The sequence below is a fragment of the Nerophis lumbriciformis genome, linkage group LG25 (assembly GCF_033978685.3).
Source record: "Nerophis lumbriciformis linkage group LG25, RoL_Nlum_v2.1, whole genome shotgun sequence".
In the NCBI taxonomy this organism is placed as follows: Eukaryota; Metazoa; Chordata; class Actinopteri; order Syngnathiformes; family Syngnathidae; genus Nerophis; species Nerophis lumbriciformis.
Window position 1 is genome coordinate 28,887,825 of NC_084572.2, and position 15,819 is coordinate 28,903,643.

Genomic DNA, 15,819 nt, shown 5'->3' on the forward strand with positions numbered 1-15,819 from the left:
AACAATTTTTTTCCCAAATGTTTTAAATATAATTTCTGAAGCCATCTCCATAGAACTAGAAGAAGCTTATCTAACATGTCTTGAAAAAGTTTGCGAGAATAGATTCTGAATTGAATAGTCATCCAAGGAATCAGAATTGGATCGAATCGTTAGGTGCCCGAAGATTCACACCACTCGTAACGATACCAAGTAGTATGAGATCAGTTCGATACCACATCGGTTAGGTCGATATTTTTACTATAAAAAATATTGTCGTTTTTGTTATACATACAGTCGCGATCAAAAGTTTACATACACTTGTAAAGAATATAATGTCATGGCTGTCTTGAGTTTCCAATCATTTCTACAACTCTTTTTTTGTTATAGAGTGATTGGAGCACATACTTGTTGGTCACAAAAAACATTCATGAAGTTTGGTTCATTTATGAATTTATTATGGGTCTACTGAGAATGTGACCAAATCTGCTGGGTCAAAAGTATACATACAGCAAGGTTAATATTTGGTTACACTTGGCAAGTTTCACTGCTAAAAGGCGCTTTTGGTAGCCATCCACAAGCTTCTGGTTGAATTTTTGACCACTCCTCTTGACAAAAATATGGTGGTGGTAGTATGCTCTGGGCCTGTTTTGCTGCCAATGAAACTGGTGCTTTAAATGGGACAATGAAAAAGAAGGATTACCTCCAAATTCTTCAGGACAACCTAAAATCATCAGCCCAGAGGTTGGGTCTTGGGCGCAGTTGGGTGTTCCAACAGGACAATGACCCCAAACACACGTCAAAAGTGGTGAAGGAATGGCTAAATCAGGCTAGAATTAAGGTTTTAGAATGGCCTTCCCAAAGTCCTGACTTAAATGTGTGGACAATGCTGAAGAAACAAGTCCATGTCAGAAAACCAATACATTTAGCTGAACTGCACCAATTTTGTCAAGAGGAGTGGTCATAAATTCAACCAGAAGCTTGTGGATGGCTACCAAAAGTGCCTTATTGCAGTGAAACTTGCCAAGGGACATGTAACCAAATATTAACATTGCTGTATGTATACTTTTCACCCAGCAGATTTAGTCACATTCTCAGTAGACCCATAATAAATTCATAAAAGAACCAAACTTTATGAATGTTTTTTGTGACCAACAAGTATGTGCTCCAATCACTCTATCACAAAAAAATAAGAGTTGTAGAAAGTATTGGAAACTCAAGACAGCCATGACATTATGTTCTTTACAAGTGTATGTAAACTTTTGATCGCGACTGTATATATATTATATTTTGTTTACAAACTCAGGAAATAAGTCCATGGGTATGGCTTTAAAGGCTAAAACTAAAGGACTCAAAGGCCTACTGAAACCCACTACTACCGACCACGCAGTCTGATAGTTTATATATCAATGATGAAATCTTAACAATGCAACACATGCCAATACGGCCGGGTTAGTTTATCCATCCATCCATCCATCTTCTTCCGCTTATCCGAGGTCGGGTCGCGGGGGCAGCAGCCTAAGCAGGGAAGCCCAGACTTCCCCCTCCCCAGCCACTTCGTCCAGCTCCTCCCGGGGGATCCCGAGGCGTTCCCAGGCCAGCCGGGAGACATAGTCTTCCCAACGTGTCCTGGGTCTTCCTCGTGGCCTCCTACCGGTCGGACATGCCCTAAACACCTCCTTAGGGAGGCGCTCGGGTGGCATCCTGACCAGATGCCCGAACCACCTCATCTGGCTCCTCTCGATGTGGAGGAGCAGCGGCTTTACTTTGAGCTCCCCCCGGATGACAGAGCTTCTCACCCTATCTCTAAGGGAGAGCCCCGCCACCCAGCGGAGGAAACTCATTTCGGCCGCTTGTACCCGTGATCTTGTCCTTTCGGTCATAACCCAAAGCTCATGACCATAGGTGAGGATGGGAACGTAGATCGACCGGTAAATTGAGAGCTTTGCCTTCCGGCTCAGCTCCTTCTTCACCACAACGGATCGATACAGCGTCCGCATTACTGAAGACGCCGCACCGATCCGCCTGTCGATCTCACGATCCACTCTTCCCTCACTCGTGAACAAGACTCCAAGGTACTTGAACTCCTCCACTTGGGGCAAGATCTCCTCCCCAACCCGGAGATGGCACTCCACCCTTTTCCGGGGTTAGTTTACTAAAGTGCAATTTTAAATTTCGCGTGACACATCCTGCTGAAAACATCTCGGTATGATGACGTCAGCGCGTGACGTCGCGGATTGTAGAGGACATTTTGAGACAGCATGGTGGCCAGCTATTAAGTCGTCTGTTTCATCGCAAAATTCCACAGTATTCTGGACATCTGTGTTGGTGAATCTTTTGCAATTTGTTCAATGAACAATGGAGACAGCAAAGAAGAAAGCTGTAGGAGGGAAGCGGTGTATTGCGGCCGACTGCAGCAACACAAACACGGCCGGTGTTTCATTGTTTACATTCCCGAAAGATGACAGTCAAGCTTTACCATTGGCCTGTGGAGAACTGGGACAACAGAGACTCTTACCAGGAGGACTTTGAGTTGGATACGCAGACACGGTATCTTGAGTACGCTTCCAAACATTTGATCGCTTGCCCGTACGTGCGTGCCGCTATGTGCATGTCACGTACGTAACTTTGGGGAAATATATGTGCTGTATGAACTTTGGGGAGGTGAACGGTACTTTGGGCTGTGGGATTGAGTGTGTTGTGCAGGTGTTTGAGTTGTATTGGCGGGTTATATGGACGGGAGGGGGGAGGTGTTTGTTATGCGGGATTAATTTGTGGCATATTAAATATAAGCCTGGTTGTGTTGTGGCTAATAGAGTATATATATGTCTAGTGTTTATTTACTGTTTTAGTCATTCCCAGCTGAATATCAGGTCCCACCCGCCTCTCACAGCATCTTCCCTATCTGAATCACTCCCATTGCCCTCTAGTCCTTCACTCTCACTTTCCTCATCCACAAATCTTTCATCCTCGCTCAAATTAATGGGGAAATCGTCGCTTTCTCGGTCTGAATCGCTCTTGCTGCTGGTGGCCATGATTGTAAAGAATGTGCAGATGTGAGGAGCTCCACAACCTGTGACGTCACGCTACTCGTCTGCTACTTCCGGTAGAGGCAAGGCTTTTTTATCAGCGACCAAAAGTTGCGAACTTTATCGTCGATGTTCTCTACTAAATCCTTTCAGCAAAAATATGGCAATATCGCGAAATGATCAAGTATGACACATAGAATGGACCTGCTATCCCCGTTTAAATAAGAAAATCGCATTTCAGTAGGCCTTTAAAATAGAGCCAATGGTAGGAAATAATTTAAATAATTGATATTGTTACACTGTCATTCTGTTATTTTGTCTGATTATGACTGTGATCAAAAATTTAATTATTCAATCATCTTGAAAATGTAAAGTATCAATATCAGCATTGATATCAACAATACTGCTCCAGGAACAACTTTGTTTCGGATCGATATCCAAATTTGTAGTATCGCCCAAACAAATATAAAGCAGCCAAACAATAGGCGAATAAGTGTTTATCCCCTTTTAACAGAAGAGTAGCTAGAACCTGGAATGTTATAGCAGAAAGTAAGCCTGGCGATAAATTGATTTTATCGGATAAACCGAGTTTTTGTCGCAGAAGATGTGAAAAATAAAAAAAATATGTTTTTTCTCCTATTGCTCCAGCATATTTTTTGCCCCCAGGAGCTTGCGTAGCTTCCGCCCTCCCCTTTACTTCCTGAGCGGATATTCACACACTTAGCAAATCGAGGCTACTGCTAACAGCATTGTGAGACAGACTTCCAAAGAAAGTCGTCACTGGGTTTGATTTGCGGCGACAGGCGTGGAAGAAGTGACTGCACGCCGCAAAGTTTGTTTAAAAAAAGACAGCAGCACAACAAACTTATTCCAGCGTCTGAAAACAAAACATGGAGCCGAGGGGGGGAAAATGCAACTCTTTACGAGGCACACGAGACCGCAACAACAACAAACTACCGCTAAAAAGCAGCTTACTGAGGTGGAATTTACACAAAGTACCATGTTTGATGAGAAAGAAGCACAATGCAGAGCGATCCCTAAAGCGGGCGCTCGGCACATTGCCAAGATGTGGTGCACGTATGGAAAAGCCTGCTTTTATCCACTTACTAAAACTATAGAGTCCTTCCAATGTTTTACCTTTGAGAGAATGAAAGGATTTTAAGTGCGCCTTATAGTCTTGAAAATACGGTACTCTTTATTGATTATTAGTTTATTTGCATGCAATATGCAATGCTACATTTTTATTTACAGAAGTATCTTATGCAAGACAGATAAGTTAAGTTTGCACTTTATTCATGTCAATGTTGGAGATTAATATTCATTTGCATGCAATGTAAGATACTAAATTTTTGTTCAAAAAAGTATTTTATTCAAGACAGAATTTTGCCTCCCAGATTGCCTTCCTTAATTCAGTTCTTTAAAAAATATTCCATAAAAAGTACAATATATATTTGGTCTAAAAAGAACATTATACAAATTTTAATTTTGTTAAGAGGGAGATGCGGTGTAATTTCAAACATCTAGTTTTTGATCAAAAAAAAGCAAAACATCTCGAATGATCTCTGATCACTTGTATTAAATAAAAATAAAATCGTAAATCAAATTTTTTTTGCAAAATAACGGGAGATTTTATTTTGAGGCCATATGTTTTGTTAGGCCTTTGTAGCCTGTTTTGAAATACTTATATTACCAAATATTGTGATATATATATTAGGGCTGCAACAAACGATTAATTTGATAATCCATTAATCTGTCGATTATTACTTCGATTAATCGATTAATAATCGGATAAAAGAGACAAACTAAATTTCTATCCTTTCCAGTATTTTATTGGAAAAAACCAGCATACTGGCACCATACTTATTTTGATTATTGTTTCTCAGCTGTTTGTACATGTTGCAGTTTATAAATAAAGGTTTCTAAAAATAAAAACATTTAAACAATTTAAAAATGTAAAAAATTAAATTGCCTCTGCGCATAGCATAGATCCAACGAATCGATGACTAAATTAATCGGCAACTATTTTTATAATCGATTTTAATCGATTAGTTGTATGCAGCCCTAATATATATATCGTTATAGCAGGAAGCTGCACTATATATTGCAATATAGATTTCAGGCCGTATCGCCCACCCCTACTGACCACTCATGAATACTTCCAATACAGCTGCGACCATCTTTTGGAGTTCAAAATAAACTACATTTTCAGTCGTCTACCTAAAGCCACAGGTGGCACTGTTAAAGATCACTGTGTTGTTTTGCTCTTTTAAACCACACACTATAGGAGACATTTGGATGATTTATGTCAACCGCAGATGTAAATTTTACTGCTACATAGTAGAAATAAATAGACCCAGTGTCACTGTGGAGCAAATCTGTTTATACAGTATTTTTTATTTAAAAAATCATGGCATTTTTCATTTGTTTTAATATCAGTATAGAGCGTTTAAATTGGTAGCCACTAGGCATACAACCAACATCACATCTTAAAAGAATAGACACATTATGCTCCACTGAAAAAAACCTGAATCACAAGATTTGGTGCTGCTATTATTAGTTCCGAGGACCCTCACTGTGGCTACACGGCATCAGCTATAGAACATAAAGAGGCTCTTTATGTGACCGGGTCGTCATAGCATATGCGTCACAAGCCAGAGCCGTTATCAGCAGGCAACCTCTGACATGTCTTTCAAATGGCTGGACAACATTCTCACTTCAGCAGCACATGGATTTGACACAAGGCCGGTTTAGCCTCGAGGACGCACTCGCAGAAGCGGGCCATGCTTGGTGCCCACTTGACACCTAACGTCACGTATGTTTGGCTAGTGTGAGCACTTCGACCCGGCACACTGCGGGCCCGACTTCATTGCTCATTACAATCGGTGCGATCGCTCCTCGAGCCAGTCATCAATAATACCCGTCTGTTTAACAAATGCAGTAAAGTTGGCAGTAACAGTGTTGTATTATAAAGTGATGGCGGGTGAATGGACCAACGTCCGAATGCATGAAGGGTTTTCCCTTAGATTGCCAACATACCTGTGGCGTGGTCAACATGACATCATCAAATAGTTTGCATAATCTACAATGATGCATATATTTACTTTAAAAAGGCTAAAAAAATGTATACATTTAAAAACAATTTAGAGTTCTTATTAATTAGTACTACCCTATATTTTTTGCACCGTTTATTAATTGTTGCTCCATGTACGCGACGTTAACAGCGAGAGCTGCAGCGAGCCTGACGTCAGACTTCCTTCCCGTTATCCATAGAGCTGCACTCTCTCTCCTTGAAAGAGCACCACTGTTCTCTTAATATTTGCACATTACACATTTTGTAGATCACTGTCCGTGGGTATATTTTGGATACATTCAAGTACGTCCACATCGTAGACATGCCCCTGCTCTAGACAATCCTGTGTGTATTGCTTACGTCATCACAACATCCGGTTTCACAGCGCTGTAAACCGTGGCTTGCACTCGTACCAAAATAAGCTGCTCACACAAGCCAACGTACACGGGTGTTAAATTCACATTCGGACAGGCCTAGTGAGAGTAAATCCTAAAACAGTGGTCCCCAACCACCGGTCTGTAGCACATTTGCTACCGGGCCGCACAGAAACAATAATTAATTTATAAACTTCCGCATTTTTCTCCGACTTAACTTTCGCCTGTCCCACTAAACACACCAATAAGCTTATTAATAGATGTATATTACAACTCCTTTGTTATAGTACAGGGGATATATGGAACATTAATACAGTGGTCCCCAACCTTTTTGTAACTGTGCACCGCTCAACGCTTGAAAATTTGTCCCACGGACCGGTGGGGGTGTGGGGTTTGGGGGTGTATTTATTATTTTATTTTTTTTGTCATAAAAAATTCCAATCATGTGTGCTTACGGACTGTATCCCTGCAGACTGTATGGCTCTATATTGATATATAATGTAGGAACCAGAAATATTAATAACAGAAAGAAACAACCCTTTTGTACGAATGAGTGTGAATGAGTGTAAATGGGGGAGGGAGGTTTTTTGGGTTGGTGCACTAATTGTAAGTGTATCTTGTGTTTTTTATGTTGGTTTAATAAAAATAAAAAAATGTTTTTTATTTATTTATTTATTTTTTTTATTCTTGTGCGGCCCGGTACCAATCAATCCACGGCCCGGTGGTTGGGGACCACTGCATTAATGGACATATCAAATGTTAATGTGTCAGATGGTAGCCACAGGCTAATTTTTAGTCCTCTTTTTTTGCTGTTTTTATCTGCACAATAATGCATAAATTAAACCGGTCCCTGATGGGAAAAAGGTTGGGGATCCCTGCCCTAAAAGACTATGTAAACTGCATCTGTATTTACAGTTTCGACAAGATGAAAAGATCTATCGTAATATCCCCAACACAAAGTTTTTGGGTTAAAAAAAGTTAAAGTTTTATGATCTAAAATGTTTTGCCCGTCAAATGATTACTTTAAAAAATAAAGACAAGCTGAGTCGTGTTTCTTGTTTATATTCATCGTCATTCAGCTAAAACGCTTTGTGGTAGAGCCTTATAAGCTTCGAGAGGTATTACTACTTTCTTTACTTGGAAGCAGGAAAAGCGGTGGAATGTATAAGCAACCAGAGCCCTGCCATCAGGTGACTCACCCCCAGCGACTGCTCCAGCGCAGGGTGTCGGTCCTCCTTCTCCACGGTGCGTCTGCAGTCAGAGCACACCCACAGGGGCAGCTGGAGGGCGCTGGGCGTCTGGCCGCCTTCCGACACGCCGTTCTGGTCGGGGCCGCCCGCCTCCGATGGACGGAGGGCGTCTTTGCTGCGCTCGCATCGGCACAGGAGGCAGCGGTCGCCGGCGGTGTACGGAGCCCGCTGGTTCAAGCCGAACGTGAACGGAGTCTACGGGAGGGGGGTGGATTCCAGGAGATGGCAGAGTGAACAAGAGTGGACGCGTGTGTTAGCAAACACATTCATTTGGAAATTGAAGCAGCGGTAAAAGAGGGAGAAGACCAAGAAGTAAGCCAAGTATAGCATGTTTACCATCGTACACACAGACTCATTGATAATGCATCACAGTGTGACTTCAAACACAACCTGTATGGTTAAAGGGGAACATTATCACCAGACCTATGTAAGCGTCAATATATACCTTGATGTTGCAGAAAAAAGACCATATATTTTTTTAACCGATTTCCGAACTCTAAATGGGTGAATTTTGGCGAATTAAACGCCTTTCTATTATTCGTTCTCGGAGCGATGACGTCACGTTGTGACATCACATCGGGAAGCAATCCACCATTTTCTCACTTTCGTCGGTGTGTTGTCGGAGGGTGTAACAACACGAACAGAGACGGATTCAAGTTGCACCAGTGGCCCAAAGATGCGAAAGTGGCAAGAAATTGGACGGAATTTGTTCAAAATACGAGGCTGCGGGGAAAGCCGGCGAAATGGTCAGTCGTTTGTTCCGCACACTTTACCGACGAAAGCTATGCTACGACAGAGATGGCAAGAATGTGTGGATATCCCGCGACACTCAAAGCAGATGCATTTCCAACGATAAAGACCCTAGCTTCCCTGGCCTGCTGACATCAACTCCAAAACTGGACAGATCAGCTTTCAGGAAAAGAGAGCGGATGAGGGTATTTCTACAGAATATATTAATTGATGAAAACTTTATTCATTACTCGCGGTTTCACGTAAATGATTATACATAAACTGTGTTTACCAATAATTTAGCTTAAAAACATTTATTTTTTTCAATCATTCGAGTAGTCTTGTGTAATGCAGTATTTTGTGTCTATTTAGGTATGGTTAACCTGAGTGCTGAAATCGTGGAAAAATATATGTTCTTAGGGCGCCTGAAATGGGCTGTCTGCACTCTCAAAGTGCATGTTGTTGCCAAATGTATTCCATATGCTGTAAACCTAGTTCATAGTTGTTAGTTTCCTTTAATGCCAAACAAACACATACCAATCGTTGGTTAGAAGGCGATCGCCGAATTCGTCCTTGCTTTCTCCCGTGTCGCTGGCTGTCGTGTCGTTTTCGTCGGTTTCGCTTGCATACGGTTCAAACCGATGTGGCTCAATAGCTTCAGTTTCCTTCTTCAATTTCGTTTTCGCTACCTGCCTCCACACTACAACCATCCGTTTCAATACATGCGTAATCTGTTGAATCGCTTAAGCCGCTGAAATCCGAGTCTGAATCCGAGCTAATGTCGCTATATCTTGCTGTTCTATCCGCCATGTTTATTTGTATTGGCATCACTGTGTGACGTCACAGGAAAATGGACGGGTGTTTATAACAATGGTTAAAATCAGGCACTTTGAAGCTTTTTTTAGGGATATTGCGTGATGGGTAAAATTTTGAAAAAAACTTCGAAAAATAAAATAAGCCACTGGGAACTGATTTTTAATGGTTTTAACCCTTCTGAAATTGTGATAATGTTTCCCTTTAAGACATGCTTTATGGTGACGGTTTAACCCTGGAACAGACCAATTGTCACCTTATTCCCAAAGAAAGAGCAGTAGCGTCAACAAGCAGTGTTAGAAGAATATATACAGTATATTAGGCATGGGCGATACGGCTTAAAATCTATATGACAATATTTATCACAGTATATTATTTGGCATATAAATGATAATAGAACCATTTCAAAATGGGTTACAAAGTCTCCTAATTTGGCTACTGATGTATGCTGCAACATATTGCGTCATTTACAGTTTTGTTTTTTCAAAACAATTATTAATCTAAGTGCTAATTTACTATTAATAGCTGGTGACGTGTTTCCATCTACACGTCTGTCAAAATGTGATAAGCGCTTATTCTTCTGTTTGGATACTTTACATTAGTTTTGGATGATTCAACAAATGTCGGTATTGAACCAATACCAAGGAGTTAAAGGGGAAGTATTGGTGATTCCAATCCAAAAAAAACGTATGGCGGTTGGCAATATCAAACAAATATCTAAACTATTTCCTACTATTGCCTCTGACCCAAATCATTAAGTTTTTGCCCTTAACTTCGTGTTTTCAAAAACCTATTTCCTGAGTTTGTAAACAATAACAAAAACGATAAGATGTTTTGATAATAAAAAATATGAGATCCAAACAGTAATAGATCTGTACTTTGTATCGATCTGCCCACCTCTGTTTACATTCAAGAGCTCCAGTTTAGCGGTTAGCATATCCTCCTACGTTGTGTGGTGTTGCATGTTTAGCTATACTTCTTCCCACAGGGATGATACTTGTAAGAAACAAACGTTTATTTGCCGCCACAGAGGTGAGGATTGCCGATTTAGAAGTGGCTTTGCACCGTGGAGAGATGTTAGCCTCTAACGAGAACGCTACATTGCGTCGTTCGTCCACTGGTCACTGTCAAATTTGCACGACAAAGCTCGAATGTATCATCGACATATATTACCACTATATTATTAAAATCTCTACCGTTGGCCAAATGTATACTATTCATTTCACGCAACCTTACAGTATATTTACTCTTAAGTCACAAATGAACACTGGTTTACTTCTTTTTACAATTTTGTGACAGTAAAGAATGTTAAAAAGTGCCTTAAAGCATTGCCTGTGCGTTAAGTCAAGGAACTACAGGGAAAAGTAGGTGCCTGCATCCTTCGGATTTAAAGCTTCGATAGCCCTGACGCAGCCAGTGTTGCTATTGAGACCCTATAAAGTGTGCTGCTATAAACAAAACACACATACACTACACAACAATTGATTGAGTGCCAACATTTTTCTAAAATATTGCGGCAATGACCACGCAACTTGATCCTCTTCTAGCAATCATACACAAATACACATTTCTATGAAGGAACAATTTAAAGTGGAATTGCACTTTTTAAATTTTGCATATCATTTACAATGCCTATGGTAGGCATGAACACATAAGTGGTAAAATACGGCAATTGCGAGTTGGCTAACAATACAGTTGATGGGAGTGCACTATTCCGCCCATAAAGCCTTCTAAAAAAAAATACAAAAATCGCCAACTATACTCCATTTACAGGTCGTGACCTGAATATTAACAAAGTATGAGCGATATTGTTATTTTAAGAGCTAATGTAGACAAACTTACTTTTGGTGGTGCTTTAGCTGCTATATTGACATATTGAGCCGGTGAGTTTCTGCATCACCCATGAGTTGGTAAAAGTGAATTTTAGATTATAAAACATAAAACAACTCCCCTGGATAGTAGAAGGTCATGGACATAATCCAAGAAGTTGGTCAACTGTGACATTCAATTTATACCCAGATTTTTTATTTCTGGGTGGATTATGATTAAATCCTAACCAAAACGGGAAGATATAAACATCCCATCAAGCAACACAGTGAGAGCAGTCATTGTACAGTAAGTGATTGTTTTTTTTTATGTTCGTAGTACCGTATGTATTTCTTGTTTAGCACTTAACAATCGTGCTACTTGCTGGGTCTGTTTATCGCTCAGTTTCTAAAACTTGTAGATCATCCTCTTTATATTCAGGCTCAAAAATACAAGTTTTTGGATCATCATTTGTCCCAACATAGTCTTTGTTGTCCCTCATGAAGTTTGTCATGATTAGTAGTTGTTGTTGAAGGGAATAACAAAAGTTGTGATGCGTCTGTGAAATTAATACGTCACCGTACGCTTAAAATAAACAAAATATGTAATTATTACATGTTATTATGAATGTTAATGTTACTACATTACATATATACTTACAGCATTTATATAAAACAGAGGCTTTTGAGCGCTGTATAAGCGGAATAGAGCGACTCTAATTGTCTTCCATTGTAAGCTGACTTTTGCTAATGTTTATTCACAAGTGAGAATGCATAAAAAAAAAGAAGAAAATGTAGTTGTGAATGATAGGCAAAAGTCCAAAAAAACTGCAGTTCCCCTTTAAGATGCAAGCTTGCTTTGCAGACTGACTAAACATACAAAACAAACGTACCTGAAGAACTCCAGAGAAGTCAGCGTTCACCGGTCCTTCTGTGAACTGTGGCGTGATGCTGTTTGCTTTAAGCTGCATGATAACAATAAATATAAAAGTTAAATAATATTCACACAGAAAAGTATTTGCCAATTTAAGGTAGAAAGCATACAATTGCAGCTACTTTTTAAAGGGTGTATTATCTTAGACCATCTGTTTAATGTCTTGTTGTGTTACCCAAGACGACAGGGGCTTGCGAGCAGCAACGTTCAAACACAGAAACAAGCAAACGCCAACATAGCCAGGCTACCAGGAGAGACGGACCTTAGGGACGTGTCTTTAAAAGACATGGGCGTCGTGATGGCGTCGCTGACTAATGGTGCGTTCCAATTTACTATGTAAGCTGGGAATGACGTCACAGCTGAGCTATAGCACTCCAGTTACGAAGTCTGGAAAAACACCACATTCACAAAATAAATTTTTCTGCTTGCCTTATCTGAATATGCAACCTACAAACACGGTCGATGAAGAGGAAATAAGTTTTTAAAAAAACAAAATGACATATATTAAGTATTCAGACCCTTTGCTCAACACTTTTTTGATGCACCTTTGGCAGCAATTACAGCATAAAGTATTTTTGAATACGATGCCACAAGCTTGGCATACCTATCTTTGGGCAATTTTGCCCATTCCTCTTTGCAGCACCTCTCAAGCTCCATCAAGCTGGATGGAAAAATTTGGTTTTCATGCAGGATGTCGCTGTACATTTCTGCATTCATCTTTCCCTCTATCCTGACTAGTCTCCCAGTTCCTGACGCTGAACAACATCCTCACACCATGATGCTGCCACCACCATGCTTCACTGTAGGGATGTTTTTGGCCTGGTGATGAGAGGTGCCTGGTTTCCTCCAAACATGACACCTGGCATTCAATCCAAAGAGTTTAATCTTTGTCTCATCAGACCACAGAATTGTGTTTCTTATGGTCTGAGAGTCTTTCAGGTGCATTTTGGCCACCTTTTACCATCTGGCTACTATACCATACAGGCCTGATTGATGGATTGGTGGAGACATCCCGGATGAAAACCGATGCTTCCCATCCAACCAAATGGAGCTGGAGAGGTGCTGCAAAGATGAATGGGCGAAACTGCCCAAAAATTGGTGTTCCAAGCTTGTGGCATCGTATTCAAAATACTTGAGGCTGTAATCGCTGCGGAGGGTGCATCAACAAAGTATTGAGCAAAGGCTGTGAATGCTTATGTAAAAGTGTTTTATTTTTAATAAATTTGCAAAAATAAAAAATGAACAACTTTTCACATTGTCATTATAAGGTATTCTGTGTAGAATGTTGAGGTCAAAAATGAATTAATTCCATTTTGGAATAAGGCTAAGTAGTGTAAAAACAAAATGTGGAAAAAGTGAAGCTCTGTGAATACTTTCCGGATGCACGGTACTACTTTTTTTTAAATTAATTAATACCGCGGTACTTTATTAGTACCGGTGTAACGTACAACCCTAGTTGCAACAGTCACTTTTATTGCAATGTTGATATGAAATCGGAGGAGAAGGCGGTATAAGCGAAACAGGTTTACGCCCTCTGAACAAGTGCACACGAAATGGCCTATTATGCTAAAAAGATGACATCATTTAGGAACTTCTGGCAACTTTTGAGACTATTTTCTTAACTAAAACGTTGGCGACAATGCTCACACACACCTAAAAAAAAAATCTAATTTTAAATTGTTCACGTATGCACAGCCACCTGTGTTCTAATGGTGGAGTTAAAAAACAAACTGGAGTTAGCACTCCTGTTGGTATTTGTTATCATTCCTATTATTTACCTTTTGGGGCTACAGCCTTTTGAAAATGTTCCTTTACATTACGTATAGTGGATGCAGTCAGTGTGACATTTGTACCACTTTGTGGTTGTGAGGGTGATGTGTTTTATGCATAAAAACTCAAAAGTAGCAATAATGAACACTGTCAGGTCAAACCTTAGTGAGAAGAGAGCCAAGGGCCACACAAGAGTGTGGCAGTTAGCATTATTAGCTAGCATTGGTGTTTATCTTTGGGATTGCAGTGGTAAGAAAACACTATTTTATTCTTCAACGTGTAGTTTTGTAGCAAACTAAAACATTGGTGACAATGCTCACACACACCTAAAAAAATCTAATTTGAAATTGTTCACACATACACAGCCACCTGTGTTCTAATGGAGTTAAAAAACATACAGGAGTTAGCACTCCTGTTAGTATTTGTTATCATTCCTATTATTTACCTTTTGGGGCTGCGGCCTTTTGAAAGCAGGTGTAATCTTAAAATGTTCATTTCCATTATGTATAGTAGATGCAGTCAGTGTGACATTTGTACCACTTTGTGGTTGTGAGGGTGATGTGTTTTATGCATAAAAACTCAAAAGTAGCAATAAAGAACATTGTCAGGTCAAACCTTAGTGAGAAGAGAGCCAAGGTCCACACAAGAGAGTAGCAGTTAGCATTGGTGTTTATCTTTGGGATTGTAGTGGTAAGAAAACACTATTTTATTCTTCAATGTGTAGTTTTGTAGCAAACTAAAACATTGGCGACAATGCTCACACACACCTAAAAAAGATCTAATTTTAAATTGTTCACATATACACAGCCACCTGTGTTCTAATGGAGTTAAAAACAAACAGGAGTTAGCACTCCTGTTAGTATTTGTTATCATTCCTATTATTTACCTTTTGGGGCTGCAGCCTTTTGAAAGCAGGTGTAATCTTAAAATGTTCATTTCCATTACGTATAGTAGATGCAGTCAGTGTGACATTTGTATGACTTTGTGATTGTGAGGGTGATGTGTTTTAGGCATTAAAAACTCAAAAGTAGCAATAATAAACATTGTCAGGTCAAACCTTAGTGAGAAGAGAGCCAAGGCCCACACAAGAGTAGCAGTTAGCATTATTAGTTAGCATTGGTGTTTATCTTAGGGATTGTAGTGGTAAGAAAACACTATTTTATTCCTCAACGTGTAGTTTTGTAGCAAAGTCCCCACGAAGTACACTAGAGTGTATAACAATGTGTTGTATGTTGTATAAGTAGATGTAGGCGCAGCTAAGAACTTAAGCTAACTGTGGCAAGGTAGTCTCGTCGGTCCCACTGTAATGTTTACGGTAGCGTTAAGCCCAAAATTGGTACAGTTTGTTAGCAGACGAAGCGTAAGAAAATAAGCTTTAAAGGGAAGGTTTTGGTGGACATAAAAAATGCCCCAGAGGCAAGTTAGCTAGCTGCCTTCCTCCCATCAGTTTGGGGCCCACGGCAGATTGCTTGATAACGTCCCCCGCTTTGACATCCCCCCGGCTTACCTCTCCGTTAATGGAGCCCACGTTGACGATACCTCCGCCGGCAGGTGTTAGGAAGCCGGCAGGTGTCGGAGCTCCAACGCAGCCGAGGGCCGAGGGAAGGCCGGCCTTGCCGACGCCGTTGCTGCTATTGCAGACAGCACTGCAGCTACTGCCACCGCCCCGCTTGTTCTTCCTGCGTTTAGCCCCTCGTTTAGCATCGGTTGGACTCATTATGTTGTTGTTTTTTTATCCGAGACAACGTGCTGTCCAGGCTCGGCAGAAGTGTGAGGGTTTCTCAAGTGGAATATTTGTGGTGTTCTTTTTTTTTTAAATGCAAGGAGGCGATTTAAGGGGGGAGGAAAAAAAAGACACCCAAGCAAAGTGCAGAAGCCGACTTGACTGAGCAATATGGCTGCCGGCTGTTGCTGCCTCCACTTGGCTTCCACTTGCGTGATGACGTCAACGTGCGTCCGGAACGAGGAGGGTTCTGGGTAATGTAGTTCTTTACGCGGGACCCGCAACGAACTTGAACGGGGCTGGGTATTTGTATTTTTTTTTTTTGGGCGACAGAATAGCGCATGTG

At 40.6% G+C, this 15,819-nt stretch overlaps 1 protein-coding gene across 2 annotated transcripts in view; it reads right to left on the reverse strand.

The window, feature by feature from the left end:
• fam193a (family with sequence similarity 193 member A) overlaps window positions 1–15,817 on the reverse strand; it is a 43,607-nt gene extending 27,790 nt beyond the window's left edge. Inside the window, exons 1-3 of one of the 2 annotated variants that reach the window (XM_061984130.1) lie at window positions 15,258–15,817; window positions 11,940–12,011; window positions 7,649–7,894 (exon numbers count right to left, since the gene is read on the reverse strand). In XM_061984130.1, coding sequence (XP_061840114.1) covers window positions 7,649–7,894; window positions 11,940–12,011; window positions 15,258–15,467 — 528 coding nt within the window. In that variant the 5' untranslated portion in view covers window positions 15,468–15,817. The remainder of the gene's footprint in view (window positions 1–7,648; window positions 7,895–11,939; window positions 12,012–15,257) is intronic. The other variant, XM_061984131.2, reaches the window with a different exon arrangement.
• Window positions 15,818–15,819: the final 2 nt, after the last annotated feature.